The 17,020-nt window shown below is 44.0% G+C and overlaps 1 protein-coding gene across 13 annotated transcripts in view; it reads right to left on the bottom strand.

The window, feature by feature from the left end:
- EHMT1 (euchromatic histone lysine methyltransferase 1) overlaps positions 1-17,020 on the bottom strand; it is a 149,999-nt gene that overhangs the window by 57,374 nt on the left and 75,605 nt on the right. For 12 of the 13 annotated variants that reach the window (XM_060251564.1, XM_060251572.1, XM_060251567.1 and 9 more), the window contains 5 exons: positions 15,902-16,461; positions 7,841-8,000; positions 6,671-6,807; positions 4,919-5,101; positions 290-370 (listed from right to left, as the gene is read on the bottom strand). In XM_060251564.1, the coding sequence (XP_060107547.1) occupies positions 290-370; positions 4,919-5,101; positions 6,671-6,807; positions 7,841-8,000; positions 15,902-16,461 (1,121 nt within the window). The remainder of the gene's footprint in view (positions 1-289; positions 371-4,918; positions 5,102-6,670; positions 6,808-7,840; positions 8,001-15,901; positions 16,462-17,020) is intronic. The other variant, XM_060251574.1, reaches the window with a different exon arrangement.

Here is a 17,020-nt window from a genome sequence, read left to right as displayed (position 1 = left end):
AAAAAGAAGGGATGAATGCTGGAGGAATGACAAGGCCAAAGGTCAGGGCACAACTTTGCAACTGCAATAAAATGACTGGAAATAAAAACTAAGAGGAGAGACTCAAAGCAGTGTGTCAGGAATAGTTATACAAAACGAGCCATTCGCTTTTTAAAAATCAGCAAAACAAATCAGTCTTGCCTGGGTTTTAATCAAGACAGGCCTGGAGGTGTGGTGGTTCTCGCTGTCCTGCTTGTAAGTGTGTGCAGATAGGGAAGACAGATAAAAGAGATCAAAAGAAACAACTCACCAAGTCAGACTCATCTCCGTCTTCCTCATCTTCTCCTGATTCCCCAGAATCTTGGTCCTCCTCGGACTCCCCATCGACCATCTGCAATACCCAAAAGAAACACTATGTCAGCTGAAAATATGTGTGTGCACAAATATGGAATTCCACTGGATTCCCCTCTCCCCTCCCATCACGCAGCAAGAAACTTCAGAGCTCTTTAAGCCCTTCGGCAGCAAGAAGCTTCAGAGCTCTTTAAGAGCTAACGGGGGGCGGGGGGGGACCCTACCTCACCTATAAATTCACCACCTGGTTTCATATTGTTGCTGTAGCCTCAGCCCTGTTCCCCACCCCCTGGCAAAACAGGAACAACAACACTGGCCTAACTTAAAGAAAAGCAAGAGATGTCATTCGAATCAGACAAATTTGTTACATGCTTTCTGGAGTTGTTCTAAAGTACAAAACTTCTGGGCAAAAGATCTTTTTGTACTTTTTAGAACAAACAAGCTATGATTTGCCATTTCATCCTGGGGCTGCTTTATTATGTTACGTGGAGGTCTGGGTACCTGCCTCAGAGAGTGAGCTTATAATGAGCTTGTTAACTGGTGCGAGACAATGTGTAATGTTCCACTGGAAATCCTCAATTCTGGTTCCCCAATATTATTGACTGGATTATGAGAATATGGAAAATTGCTCTACTGACCGAGAACGCCCTCTCTATTCTTCCAACTTCTATGCTATATGGTTTCCTATTCTAGAATATCTCATTTCACAAGAAGTTATTCCAGATATAGTTAATGACCTTTCTTTGTGGTAATGTTTACATTTTGGCTAACAAAGTGATTAGAGGTCAAAAATACAGGGATTTTCAGTACTATTTTATTTTCATTTCTTATCTCTAAATCTGATTGTATTTATGGTTCAATTGCCTCATATTATTGATCATTCGTAAATGTTCTTGGGTAATCTGCAATAAGTACTATGTGATTTTATACTACATCAGTTCTTCATCTCATATCTGTATTCTATATATTTTGTAAAATTACAATAAAATGTATTTGAAAGAAAATTGCTCTCCTGTCCAAACTGACACATCAAAATAGAACCGTAAATCAGAAAGATGGGCTTTGTTTATAATGTCATGGAATTATAACAATGTTTTCTTCTCCTTTATGTTTTTGAAACTTGGTAATGCCTGATCATTTTGTTTGCTTGGGCTTTTTCCACCCATTTTCTCCCCCTTTTTAAAAAATGAACAGCTTTCTAAGATCATATAAGCAAAGCACTTTGAGTACTTGAAGAGCAATTGTGGCTGCTCAGGAAGCATATGAAGTTGTCTTATTCAGAGTTAGACCACTTGGCCATCTAGTCCACAGCTGTCTATGCTGACCGGTGGCAACTCTCCAGGTTTTCAAATGAAGAGCGGGGGGAGCATTACCAACTTTGCTACTAGAGTTTCTGTAACTGAGGACCGAACCTGGGATCTTCCGCATACAAAACACGTAACCTCTAACCCTAAGTACAGCCTCCTTATCCTTCCTGGCAGAGGCTGTCAAAGAAATGAACCCCAAACAACAATCATTCCTAGAAACTAGCAAGCGAGATGCTGTTGCTAAGATCAATATCAATTATCTTGCTATTGAGCAGGACAACGGATTGGGATCTCTCCCCATAATTTTGCACATGCAAATCTAAGAACACACAGCAAGAGTATACATAGCAAGTGTGCACAGCTGAGAACTGGCACTGCCTTCTGGTCCCTGATGTATATTATTTTATTTCTTGCCTTTTTTACATTGGTAGAATTTATATCCCAGCACATGTTTTTTTAAAAAGCCCTCAGAGTGGTTTCCATGTGGTGCTAAATGTGTATTTGCCACTGTGCAGTGTGTGAATCACCCCAAAGGGAATGAATTTCCTCTCCCACTCTGTAATTCACATGGCAAGTCTAACTGCAGGGAGACTTACAAGGTAAAATTCCATTCCAGGACAGAAGATTTGCAGTCCTAGAAGGAAGTGCCAAGCCTCAAGGCTAGCTCATGCAGGTGGTTTGGGTCTAAGCAACAGGTTGGTAATTTATGTTTAATCCCTAGCAATTTGCATTCTGGTTAATAGGTACAAATAAACCTTGCTGTGCTTTACAAAGAACTGGATGCTTGCAGTCCCCCTTCCAGATTTTCTAGAAGGGAATCTAAAAGGGCTGTTTCTGACATGCCTTGAAGTACATTTTCTGCATATCTGGAAAGTGCAGGCATGAGACTCAGTTTAGAAATGACAGGGAACATGGATCTTGCAATGAAACACAGATAAAGACATAAAAATAACCTTGCTGGATTAGGCCAAGACTGCATTCAGATATTACAATAAATCATAGTTTATAAAACCACTGCTTGACCAAGCCTACATAAACTGTAACATAAAAATGCAGACAAGTCAAGCCAAATGGGGTTGTTGAATGGAACCAAGCTGACGGGTTGGATCCAGTCTAAATGTTTGGCTAACAGAACTGAAGTATAGTTTCTGCCAATTCCTCTTTCCTGCTGTAGACCCCTGGATTTGTCTCTCATGCCATTCCTGAGGATTCCTTGTTCCCCACAAGCTGTATTTTGGGGAGATCAACAGCCTGCATTGGGAGGGGGGTGGAGGAAGAAAAGTTTGGTTCTGCTCACAGAAGTGCCTTCCATTAGTGGGACATTTAGTCTGGATCCAATCCAATATTTCACACTGGGGTTGCAGTGTGTTTGTTATCTATAGTTTGTTATTGTTTTATCGTTTGTTGTGAGCCGCCCTGAGCCATTTTATGGGAAGGGCGGGATATAAGTCATAGAATAAATAAATAAATATAGCAGGGTGTGTGTGTTTTTAGCAGAAATGCACAGGAACGCAGTTCCGGCAAAAAAAAAAAAAAAAGGTCTTCAGCAGACGAAAGGCACTAAGCAGCCATGCATTCCCAGACTGTGCGCTCTGCCCTCTCTGCTGCCTCTAGCCTCCAATGGGCTTCCAAAGAGAGCGAGAGCCACCCATGAACGCCCTCTCCTGGGATGGCACTGAACTGTTCTGTGTCAATATGTGGAAAGTAACCTCCTGAATGGGTTATATCACTTCTGGTGACATCAGGGGGTGTGGCCGAATATGCAAATGAGTTCCTACTGGGCTTTTTCTACCAAAAAAACACCTGGTCTACAGTATATACTAACTTTGACTTGTGAATTTGAGGCATCACAGTTTGTTGGGCAGCACAATGCCTCCCCTGGCCACAGGGAAGATAAAGAGCCTTAAAGGAGGCAAGAAGCAGACGAATGCACATTGTCCACAAACAGCATTCTGTTACTTGCACTGGACAGATTAACTAAAGTCAGGCCCTTGCGGTACCCTCTACTGTCGGTATGGTCAGAGCTAGGACACAGGCTTTTCCTGGGGTGTGTCCAGATCTCTGGAATGGCTTCCCAGACTGCGTGCAGAGGGCCCTTTCGCCAGCTGCGTTCAGAAAGGGATATAAGATGGTTTCAATTTATGCATTCATCTGAATGCAGCCCCCAAAGATGCCCAGCATCCTGTTTCCAACAGTGGCCAATCAGATGCCCCCGGGAAGCCCACAAGCAGAGCTCGCGGGTAAAAGTTCTTCCCCACTGTTTACTCCCAAGCAGCTGATACTCAGGCATTTGCTGCCTCCCAACATGGAGCTTCGATATATTAAGAAAGGCTCCCAGAAAAGGGAGCCAAGGCAGCTACATTAAGTTCTTAAGTGGCCATCTTCCCACGACAATCTAACAATTTAGCTGGATATGAATACAGGGATCTGAATTGACTCAATAAGGACTAATACTCCCAACTCCAGGGTTATAAAATTTAATAAGTCCCCCTGGTGATTATTAAGGGGAGGGGAAACATGCTTCTCCTTTGAGCAGTTATTCCACTTTGAGCAGAGATGGAAGCTCTGGAGACTGGGCCAGAAGCAGGGACCAGGTGACCAGAAGTGGATCAGGACAAGCTAAAAGTGACATCAGTGACCATCTGACAAACTGACATCAGCCCTTCCTGGCTCAGTTGGGACTAGAACTGAGAACGTGAAGACATGATGGCTGGGGAAGAGGGAGCATGCTCTACAATCAAGCAGAATCAACTCCCTCCCTCAGGAAAGGGAAATGGTGGAAGCATCCTCTCACGGAGGGTCTCCTCATGCTGAGCACCTGATGCCTTATCAAAACCTTCTTTCTCCCTCTATGAAGGGAACACCAGGAGAATGTGAAAACAGTAAAGACATCCCTAGCATACCCTGACATTGAAGAGAAGGCATTTGGCTTCTAAATGAACTGAAAGGAGGCCAGTGATGAAGTAAGTGACCCCTTTCTCCACTGGAAAAAGCCTGAGCACCCAGCAGGCTTCAGTTCAAGGCTGGGGTTGTGCCTTCTGAGGTTTCTCAAGTAGGTGGGGCCTCCAACTTCTAATGGTTACTTCACCAAAAGCAACCCCATTGCTGCCCTCTCCCCCCCCCCCCCACAAAAAATCTGATTTTGGCTAATCTGAGCCACAATCTCAGTCCCCTCTGTCCTGGAAAAGTTTTCATTCCACAGCATCAACTCTTGCCTGTCTTTTCACTGTTTGCTTGCATGGACCAAAACAAAAAATTCCCCCAGGAGCAATTCCACTCACCTTTCTGACTTTGCTGGCATCCACAGCCCCTTCCTTAGCAGTCTGGTTGTCCTCTGCAGGAAAGGCAGATGGATGCTCTGTCCCACGCTCGTCTTCCTCCTCTAGCTCATCTGAATCTTCCTCTTCGGAGTCCACCTCTAAGCTTTCCCCATTCACATGAGGACTAGCATCACCCTTTTCACCCTGAATGTGCCCGGAGAGACAAATTGCAAAGGTGACAACATCAACAATTGTGTGCATTTATGTGCACCCCATGCCCCATCAATGCACAACTGAACTATTTCCCATGCACTTCTTGAGACAGGGATCTGTTGCTAGTGAGAACCTATCATAGCCAAGTTGTGCATCTATATTTTTTTTACCTTGTTTTCCATAGAGCACCACTTTGCATGTTTTGCAACAAAAAAGAAGAATGGTACAAATAGCAGCTCTCCAGCAGCCCTGGCCCCACTCAATGCACAGCAGCCAAGAAGGTCTGAGCGCCTGCTCCGGCTGCAACGCCACTGAGGATGTTCTCCGCAGCTGAGAACGAAACGTCTGGAAGGAAAACTTTCTCCAGTAGAACACGGCACTTGATCCCGAAAGATTCTACAAACCCTAATGGTGTAAATACTTTCTTTGTAAATGGAGGGCGAGAATAACCCGCCTGTGTACGGGATATGCAAGAGCATCCTGGGAAGAAGGAAATTGATTTTATTTGGGGGGGGGGGGGGTTGGTGCTGCTTAATGTGTTTTATATTAAATTTTGTACTTGGTCAAAGGTATGGATGGCCAGCAAAGAATGCAGCTACCCTGCAGAAATTAAGCCGGTCAGGATCTGGACCTGAAAGGCAACCTTATGGGCTTTCCCTTGAGTTCCTTGAAGGACAAAAGGCTACGTAATTTAAAAAATGAAAGGACATAAAATTCTAAGTACTTTGAATATCAGTTATGAACAAATTAGTCACATTTAAACAGTGAACAATATCTTTGTATGCGTCTGCAGTACACACAGCAATTATTGTCTAATGCTGTACAATGTCTTGTATAAAAATCTTTATAGTACACACTAATTAAGTCAGGCTTAGTTTTAAAAAGCATTTCACTTTTCACTTACTCCAAAAAAATCAAATCAAAGCAAAACTAAAAGGGAGGTTTGTTTTTCACTAGCTTTCCACCAGGGGAAAAACATTCTCCAAAAATTTCCAGTTTTTCCCTCCAGGCCTTCACATCTCAAGTTGTCATTTGTACACAAGACTGCTGTGCTGTGGAGCCATTTGATCATAGTGGAGTTCAGGGTTTTGGGTAGCTGCCAATTTGCTACAATAACATAGGGCTGACGTTTAGAGGGTATGAAGTACACATACACACATGTTAAGAGCGTTTGTGTGAGCATGACCCAATGAGCTTAATGGAAATTAAACAATTTACAATTTCACACACATGTAACATATGTTGAAGGAACTCTTCTTTAACTGTAAGACTGAAAGGAAAGGGTCTCTAAGAAATGGTCTAAGACTACACTACCTGAAGGTAATGCAGTTTGAAGGCTGTTCATGGATCTGCCAAAGAGCTTTCCCCTCTCCGCATAGGTCAGCTGGGAAGAGGGAATCAGGGCCACAAAGCATTCGTCACATTTTGTGCCAAAGGACATACTGCTTGGAAAGCTTGGAAGCAACTATTACATCACATGAAGATGTTTCTAGTCCCTATGCAGGCACAGCACTATATCAGAGCCTTCCTCCACCTACAAAGCCCATCTTTTGCCCTCACCTTGCCACCTGCGGAAGCATGGGTTATGCTCTTAAACATCTCAATCACAGTCCGCTGTTTTAAAACTTTGGTCTTTTTCTTGGGAACCAGGCTGTAAGTTCCCATTCTTCGTTTTTTCTTCCGAGACACTGAAGCAGCTGGATGGGGGGACAGAGAGAAGAACATCAGGGGAAGGGATGCTATGCAGAAATATGCAGGGGTCCTCTGACCACCTCCTGGAGTGGAACCAGATGCATCCAACAGTTAATGAATAAATCATAAAGCAATGCCACCAAAACGGAATGCCGGATCTAGCTCTCATCACTGACAGAAGAGCTAACAAGGGACAATAGTCAGGAATTGCTATCCTGAGCAACAGAGAGACCCGTTCAGCTCTGCAGATATGGTTCCTCTTTCCAAACTCAGATTGCCAACCTCTCTCCTGCCCTCCAGATGCACCTGAGATCATAGCTCAGTGCCGGATGCTAGTCTTCAGTGAACACGTGCCAGCCATACAGGAATTACAGGATATCTGACAGACTAACACAGAATAAAATCCAGATGGGAGTCTCCATTAATGTTCTCTGATTTCAGAATGTTTCTGAACTGGAGGTGCAGGCTGCATTTGACGGCAGTCTTGTTTTCCCAGTAGACACACCCCACTGATGTAGCCAATCCTCCAAGAGCTTACAGGGCCTACTGTAAGCTCCAGGAGGATTGGCTACATCAGGGGTTTGTGGCCTAATATGCAAAGGAGTTCCTGCTACAAAAAAAGGAAGCCCAGAGCAGACCTATATCCCTCTGAAGGGCCCAAGTTTGCATAGCAATGCAGTCTTCATATCAGGATCTTATATGTGAAGGTTTTCACTATGTCTACTACCACGGGGCCTTGACTTAAGTGTACAAGAGAACACCAGCGTGATAAACTGGACTCTCTGCCAGTACTTGTGCAATGTTAACATGACAGAGATCCACAGCTGGGGCAGAAAGACTAACATTGCACAAGGATTAAGATTACACACATGGAGGACCAGTTCGAATGAGTGTATGACGTGACACAGATAAATCCATCTTGATCACCAGCATCATGCTGAAATTGAGGCCAGGTTTATAAATTGTGTGTGTGTGTGTTCTGTTGCCCTTTTGCCCCACTTAAACCAGTATTGGGACCCATCCACACCGACTTTTTACCTGTCTGTGATTTTGAGGCGCCAACATAGCTCTGGTTCTGAGGTAGAGATGAATGAAGGCCAAGGACAGAGGGCAAAGGTGGGGGCTTCCCAAATTCCAAAACATGTTTGTTACCATCTTCCTTAGGTGCTTTTGCTTCTTTGGGGTCTTTATTTGCATTCTGGGGAACAGAAATCAAAGAACCCTTTATATTCTTGTATTAAGCTTCTGCTGTACTACTGAAGGACAACATTCAGGCACACACACACAAGCAAGCAGACATTTAAGCCCTTCTCAAAGTGCACAACTTTACATTCTCCTTGTCACTCCCAGTTCTCTCTCTCTCTCACACACACACACAGAGTAAGACAGAAGTGCTCAATCCAAGCCAAGTATTCTGGTTCAGTGGGCTAATCAGGAGCCCAGCCCATCTCACAGCTGCTGCTGATATTGGATTTATATCCCGCCTTCCCCTCCGAATCTCAGAGCGGCTCACTCAGAACACATGCTTAACATACAGAAGGTCTCAGGTTCAATCCCTTGTGTCTCCAGTTAAAAGGTAGGAGGCATGCTATGCCTGGAACTGTGGAGAGCCACTGATAAGTCAAAGTAGCTACTACTCAGGTAGATGGACCCAACAATCTGACTCAAAATACGTTGGGCCATTATAGTTCATATGTGTTGAAACAAGCAAGGCTGATGGTGCTGATAGTTCAAATAAGTTATGACTTGGGAATCACAATAATGACATGGATTTGTAGTGCCCTATGCAGCATTATAAAGGCAGCGAGAATAGAGAATGTATTACATGATTTGTTTTTGGAACACACTGGGAGATTTCCTCAACCCTACACCCAACCTTAGGGAACCAGATTAGTAACAAATGGTGGCACTGGATAGTTGTGTGCTTTGCCAATTCTGTGCCTCTTCTTCCTTGCTTTCGTTGCTATTTTTTCCCCTTTGTTTGCTGTTTACAATAATCCGTGTTGCTCTAAAAGACCCTCGTGTAGATTTTTGTTACAAGGAAAAGAAATCCCTAAGAATTTTCACCTCTTTTCTTTTTTTGAGAGAGGGTTAGACTCAAGCAGTTTCCTCTATAATGTTTTGGACTGAAGTCCAAAGTCCAAAGCCTTTTTAAAAATTAGCAAAAAAACAAACGTTTTTACAGTATCTTGCAGCTTTTCTTAACACATGAGCAACCAGATATCAGGTTTCTTTACAGATAAGCATTTGAAGCTATCTTATTCTAAATCAGACCACTGGTCTAACTAGTCCTAGTATTTTCTTATTAGGACCAGCCAAAAAATCACAAAATAGCAATCTTCTCAGTTGCCCGTCACTCAATTAAACTGTGATGGGAAAATACAGGACGACAGACATTTGTGTGGCTGCTCTGTGCATTTCTGACACTGAAGCCAGTCAGGACAGGGTGTTACAAATCTGTAAGCTTTCAAATATGGAAGCATCTTTCCCCAAGTTATGCTTTCTTTTAGGAATTATAAAACAGCCCCGGCGGTCATCATCTTAAGCTTTAAACCCCAATGATGAGAGTGGCCAAAATGTCTGCTTGGAGAAGCGTTAGCAGAAACCACATCCTTCCTCTACAAGTCATGGAAACACAGTGGAATTCCCAGCAGGGCACTATCCTTAAAAGCCTTTTGTAGAACTTAATAGTTAGACTCTGACAAGGAAATGGTAATACAGCTGAGCCTTTCACCCATTTCCCTTCCAGCTGCAGAAAGCCAAAGAAAAATAGCTCTGCAAGATCAGCAGCAGCAATAGAATACATTTCAGTGTTTAAAGCATCACACATTATCTTCATTTCCTCTTCAACACTATCCAGATGGAAGTGAGGACGCATGTTATGTGTTCTAGACATACTCCCTTTTTTCACACCCAAATTCACTCCCGTTCTCCCAACTATTGTAGACTGCAGCAGGCTCTTGCAGGATTGGTACTTCCCAAATTATTTTACTCAGCCCATCCTATGATACTTTTAACATTTCATGATGAGCAGTTTCAGCATGCAAAACAGCAGGCTGCATACTACTTTGCTCTTTAGCATCCAGAACATGTACTGAATTGGGCTGTGCGCTAAGGTCAAGGTTCTTCCAGCCCCACTAAAAGAGGTTTAACTTCTTGAGACCCGTGGGAGGTGGCTGAACTATGAAGAATGACAACTCTGGTGGCATGATGCAGTGACCGAGCACAGAAATATTCAAAATCTCCCTAGAAGCAAAATGAAGGACAGATTAGGGACAGCCATTGACCAGAGAAAAGTGGCAGAAAGCAGGGACTGTTCCTGGTCAGTGATAGGCATTTTCCAGGAAAATTCAAATCTGAAAAATTTCCAATAAGCAAAAGGCAAATGCACCATGAACAAGCCTGGACCATCTTAAAAGCACAGGGATTTGTCCATATCCCACATTTACTAACATGATAGATTTGCAGCACAACAGCTCTGAGAACTGTAGATTTTTGCTTATGTTGGATGGAAAACTTTCATGGAAAAATACAACACTGAAAAAAATTCCTGGGAAATTTCCCGCCCCACATAACCGCCTCTGGTAAATACAGACAGAGCAAATGTATGCTCATGGTGCTACTGCAAATGTCACTTTATGTTCACAACGAAAGGATCACAAATATCCCTGCCTTCCCTCCAAGGTCACTTCTTGTGCACAGGTATGAGTGAACATGAGAGGGGCTCTTTTGGAGTTTAGTGCCGTTTTGAAATCTTACTGGAGACTTTCTGTCCCATTTGTCCATTGGGAATGCTACGCGCAGTCTTTGGACGCCCGTAAAAGAATCTTGCAGGTTTCGCAGCTTTTTGCAATTTATTGATGCATCAGAAACATTTTTATATTTTTTCTGAGCTTTTGCCTTTGGCCGAGATATGCGGATGGAGCACTCTATGCTAGAAGAGGATTCGAAGCAGGAATAATCAAGTCGACCTGTTCATTGGGAACCCTTTGATGGAATTGTGAAATTTTGGGGAAATTGTTATTGCTATTTAGTCTTTTATTGAACATATCTGTATGATTTTGTTTCAATACATTCTTAGGGCTTTGTTTGCAGAAGAAGCCCAGCAGGAACTCATTTGTGTATTAGGCTACACTCCCTGATATCACCATTGTTTTACATAGGGCTTTTTTGTAGAAAAAGCCCAGCAGGGACTAATTTGCGTATTAAGTCACACCCCCTGACACCAAGCCAACTGGAACTGCATTCCTGCTCAAAAAAAGCCCTGTTCTTAGTTATTCGGTTCCTATAACTTCGGTTGTGCTGTCTTTCTCAACTCTAACAGCAACAACACAATGCTTGACTTTGTCTTCAGGGCAGCAAATCCCTCTTGAGGACCAGTCTTTCTCCCCGTGCACAAACTATTTCTGTCCCTGGCCTTCTAGGGACCCAAATAACTGAATTTTGAAAGTTTGAGGAGATTTACTTTCAGTGCCCAGAAGCCTGATAACACACAAGGAAGCCAGGCAGCATCAAATTGCAATGCAAAAGAGTAATAAGCTCCAAAATTCATATTGGAAGAAAAACTGACTGGATCAAATATGCTGCCCGTGTATCTTAAGAGACTGTCTTCTTATTTATTACATATTTACCCTGTCATTCCTCCAAGGAATGTACGGCAGAATACAAAGTTTTCTCCTCCTCCATTTATCTTCGCAAGAGTGCAAGGCACCAAAGAGGGGAAACTAGGCAGTATTGCCTATGTGCAGTACTACGTTAGGGAGGATAGGTCCAGCAGTGGCTAGTACCCATGGAGATCAAAGGGAACCTTCCACATTCAGAATCAATAAGCTTCTAAATACTGGTGGCTACGAGGCAACCTCCTTGGTCTCTATGTCCTGTTTATGGCCCTCCAGATTGACGCTGGACTAGATGGACTAGTGGATAGATCCAGCAGGGAGATTATCTTCTAAAATCAAGCAATTTAGGAAGAAACAAAGTAAGTCTTTTAAATGCTTTTACTTCCAGTTTCTGCTTCCAAATTTATTCTGTACAGCAGGAGTGGTCAGCTCCGGAGCCAAATGTGACTCTTTTACACATATTGTGTAGCTCTTGAAGCTCCCACCGCCCCACTGGCTAGCTTGGAGAAAGTATTTCTCTAGTTAAAATCACTTAGAATAGAATCATAGAGTTGGAAGGGACCTCTAGGGTCATCTAGTCCAACCCCCTGCACAATGCAGGAAACTCACAAACACCTCCCCCTAAATTCACAGGATCTTCATTGCTGTCAGATGGCCATCTAGTCTCTGTTTAAAAACCTCCAAGGAAGGAGAGCCCACCACCTCCTGAGGAAGCCTGTTCCACTGAGGAATCGCTCTAACGGTCAGGAAGTTCTTCCTGATGTTGAGCTGGAAACTTTTGATTTAATTTCAACCCATTGGTTCTGGTCCTACCTTCCGGGGCCACAGAAAACAATTCCACACCATCCACACCATATGACAGCCCTTCAAGTACTTGAAGATGGTGATCATATCACCTCTCAGCCGTCTCCTCTCCAGGCTAAGCATCCCCAGTTCCTTCAACCTTTCCTCATAGGACTTGGTCTCCAGACCCCTCACCATCTTCGTCGCCCTCCTCTGGACTCGTTCTAGCTTGTCTATATCCTTCTTAAAATGTGGTGCCCAAAACTGAACACAATCCTCCAGGTGAGGTCTTACCAGAGCAGAGTAAAGCAATACCATCACATCACGTGATCTGGACACTATACTTCTGTTGATACAGCCCAAAATTGCACTTGCCTTTTTAGTCATCGCATCACACTGTTGACTCATGTTCAGCGTATGATCCACTAAGACCCCTAGATCCTTTTCGCACATACTACTGCTAAGACAAGTCTCCCCCATTCTATAACCATGCATTGGATTTTTCCTACCTAAATACAGAACTTTACATTTATCCCTGTTAAAATTCATTTTATTGATTTTAGCCCAGTTTTCGAGCCTGTCAAGGTCATTCTGTATCCTGTTTCTGTCTACTTCTGTGTTTGCAACCCCTCCCAATTTAGTATCATCTGCAAATTCAATAAGCATTCCCTCTATTCCTTCATCCAAATCATTGATAAAGATGTTGAACAAAACAGGTCCCAGGACAGATCCTTGAGGCACTCCACTTGTCACTCCTCTCCAAGATGATGAGGTATTCACAAGCACTCTTTGGGTGCGATCTGTCAACCAGTTACAGATCCACCTAACGGTAACAGGATCCAAACCACATTTTACCAACTTGTCAACAAGGATAGTATGTGGAACCTTATCAAAAGCCTTACTGAAATCAAGATAAACGATGTCTAGAGCATTCCCCTGATTCAGCAAGGTAGTCATTTTCTCAAAAAAAGAGATCAGGTTAGTCTGACATGACTTGTTCTTGAGAAACCCATGCTGGCTCTTAGTAATCACATCCATTCTTTCTAAATGTTCCAGGACCGACTGTTTGATTATTTGTTCTAAAACTTTTCCAGGTATAGATGTCAAGCTGACAGGTTGGTAGTTACCCGGATCATCTTTTTTCCCCTTCTTGAAGATGGGGACAACATTCGCCCGCCTCTAATCTTCCAGCACCTCTCCTGTTTTCCAAGAATTCTCAAAAATAATAGCCAGAAGCTCAGAAATTACATCTGCAAGCTCTTTTAGAACCCTTGGATGCAATTCATCTGGTCCTGAGGACTTAGTTTCATTGGCCTCTCCAAGCCAAGTCAGGCAGCAGCTTGGAGAATTGCATTTAAAGTTAAAGCTGCTTTCTTTCTATCTCTCCCTCCATCTATTTGCTTTCCTTGCTTGCTTGCTTCCTTCTTTCTAGCTCTCAACCATCTTACGTTCATGTCTTGCAGCTCTCAAACTTCTGATGTTTATTTTATGTGGCTCTTATGTGAAGTAAGCTTGGCCACCCCTGGTGTACACGAAAGTTAGAACTGAATTCTCACTCACATCCCTAAATACCCCTCCACTCCAGCTTAACACCCGACAACCTTGACAGAAGACGTGCACTGCCTCCTGATGAAAAATGCTATCCTTGAGATGGCATGAAGGCAATGCAACAGCCCTGTTCTTGGAACCTCAATGCCAGCTTATGCATACATGTCACCTCTTGATGATAATAGTAACTGAACAAGGAGTGTGTGTGGGTGGATGTGGGTGTGAACACAGCCCTGGAAGTCTGCCCAATTGAACATAAGAAGCTGTTTTACCAAGTCAGAACCCTGGTCCATCCAGTTCAGCACTGCCTTCAACAGCAGCTCTCAGGGGTCTCAGGGAAAGAACAGTCCTTCCCAGCACAAGATATTATGGCTCGATGGTGGGACATTCTGCATGCAACACATATCCTTTCTTCACACCTTTCCATTGGAAATCAATCTACTTACAAAGAGAGGAAGGATGGATCTAAGTTCTCTGAGAGGGCCAGAAAGCAGTTCCCCCTTCAAGGTTCTGGTACAAAACCTTGCCCCTAAATCCCACACACAGCTGTCAAAACTATACTCAAGGGAAACAAACTCTCGCTTGAAGCTTACTCATTTAAAGGAAAGATGAAAGCTTCTTCTCTGCTTCTGCAGAAGCCCTGCACATAATTGAACTGGGGGAGAGCAGGCTTACAGATTCCCTAATTGTCAGAAATCCTAGATAATGCCTGGAATTCAAAGCCTCTGATCATCTGGAACCTGGCTTGCTATCTGTATGCCTCTCTGCCCACCAAAGCACCTGTCATGGGAACCTAAGCAGTTTCAGCATCCTCTGGCCTGAATAGCTGTTAAGCCATTTGCATTAATAGAGAACCTAAACAATCTGAGTGCCATCCAGAGCACATCTGCCAGGATGTCAGAAGGGAGGAGGTCGCCTTTGGGAACATATTTCTAAAGCAGGGGTCCCCAACCCCCGGACAGCGGACCAGTACCGGTCTGTGACTTCTTAGCAACTGGGCTGCAGAGTGAGGCAGAGACGTTTGCCCACTCTTCATTTAAAGAATCTCATGGGGGGCAGAGATGGGGCAGCAAAAACCACAGCACCCCCACCAGTCCATGGAAAAATTGTCTTCCACAAAACCAGTCCCTGGTGCCAAAAAGGTTGGGGGCCAATGTTCTAAAGGTCACTGGCAGGGCCCAAACAATTTAAAAAATATTTCCAGGTGGTACCAGACTGCTGGACCTCCTTGCACACACTGCTTGGTATCTACAAACATAACCCCCACTGCAGCAGCTCTGGAGAAAATGCGGAATGATTCTTGAACAGATGAGCAAGCAAGAAACACAAACAAAAGCCTGCGGTTGAAATGACCCCGAAGTGTGATGCCAGAATCACATTAAGCTGTGTGGTACAAAAGTGAAAACTATCTGTAGCTTTGCGGCAGCTGTGGCTTGGAGCTGTTCAGCTTGCGGAAGGATCCAGGTTCAATTCCCCGCGCTTCCAGTTAAAGAGTCTCAAGACAACACACGATGGAAAAAGACCTTTAGCTTGCTTGAGGTCTTGGAGGGGATGCAAGACAATTTAGCTAGCACAGCTTTATATATTCAGATGAAAGCTCACCCACAGGATGCTCTGAAGATACCGCAAAGATGCAGAAAATGATGGACAACTGAGATTTCTAAGAAATGTATCAGCTTTTGCATGGAAAATAAAAACCCAGCTCAGTTGGGGAGCGGGGGGAGAGAATCCAGCAAGCAGACCTTAAACCCAGCTGAATCTCTGAGTATTTTCTGCAGGAAATACACTAAGATTATTTCCTTCTCAGGTAGATGGAGGTAAGGCAAGAAGTGTAGGTTTTTATTACATGATGTACTGGCTATACAGTTTAGGAGCAAATTGCATGCAAATCTATACCAAGCAGACAGCATTTCTCCGCTCCTACAAGATTACGCATTTCGAAGTTACAGGAGACGTTCAGAAGCGACATAGCTCTTACCAAGATGACAGTACATACAGAGTTCAGCCAAAGAGCTACATGACTTGGACAAGCACCTGAGAGAGGTTGAGAGGCACCGGGAATCAAACAGCATGCTTCAGCTCACACTTACCACCTCATACACCAAAAATGGAACCACTGGGGGCTCCTGGCAGCTTTGGTATACTTTACCAGGCAAGAAGAGGGCTTGGGCATTGTCTTCCGGGCTCTGTGGACCTTCATGTTGGCATTTGCTGCTGTGGTTCTTTTTACCTCCATGTACTTCCCACCCTCCCTGAACTTGGCTGGCGAGGCAGCCTGTGTCTGAGAAAGGGTGCTGAGAGTTCTACCCTTGCTTGCTCCTGCAGGGAGGGTTTTTGCAGCATGGCCAGGGAGGGACGCAAAAGCACTGCTGGTAGTCCTTACGGGTGGCTCTTGAGCCATCTGCTTCGGCAAAATGTACCCATTGCTCCCTGTGATGGAAGTCTGCATGAAGTCATTTGCTTTTATGTGGTTCTGCTTCCCTGCGTTGCTGTCCCTCTCGGAAATGCCGTTCTCGGCTATCCTGCTCAGCTTAGCTGTGGAGTCCCCGAGGCTCGCTTTAATGTTGTCCTGAGGGTTTTTAGCTGCATTGGGGTGGCTCTTGGTTTCGTTGCGTTCGCAAGAACCGTTGGTTTCGCCATCAGGGGCCATCTTTGGTTCCCCGGCTTGTTTTTCTATGGCACTTTCATCTGCTGCCATAGCATTAAATCCTGGAGAGAGGTTAAAAAAAAGAGAAGAGTTATAGATTAATCAGAGGAGGAAAGGAAGACTTAAGGAATCACTAATACAGGGCAGAATAAAAAAAGAAAAAGAACATAAAAAACTGAATTCCAGCTCAGGAGGTTTGGGTATTCTACATAGTACTCTGCCTGGATTTTTAAAAAGTGGTCAATGGATTATGAGGGACCCATAAAGAGAATAAATGGAAACCAGAGATTGTCAGCTCCTTCAGTGACAGAGTCACAAACTGGGGGGGGGGGGGGCAGGGGGGCAGGAAGGCATGCATGCAGGCATACACTGCAAGACAAGGCAGAGAGTCTAAGACAGTCTACCTACTAACCATCTATAATTCTATATGAACCAAGGTATCCCACTCCCAAATCCAACAGTTAAATCTTATGGTAAGGGGCATTTCTCAAGATCTCTTACCACTACTGTACTGCATTTATGTCCTGACTTTCTTCCTGCACAGAACTCAAGGATGCACTAAAAAAGCTTCCCAAGATATCTTCTATCCAGGCATTGACCAGATCACAAAGAGAGTGCAGT

The sequence above is a fragment of the Heteronotia binoei genome, chromosome 12 (assembly GCF_032191835.1).
Source record: "Heteronotia binoei isolate CCM8104 ecotype False Entrance Well chromosome 12, APGP_CSIRO_Hbin_v1, whole genome shotgun sequence".
Taxonomy (NCBI): domain Eukaryota; kingdom Metazoa; phylum Chordata; class Lepidosauria; order Squamata; family Gekkonidae; genus Heteronotia; species Heteronotia binoei.
This window is presented reverse-complemented; position numbering and strand designations above follow the sequence as displayed.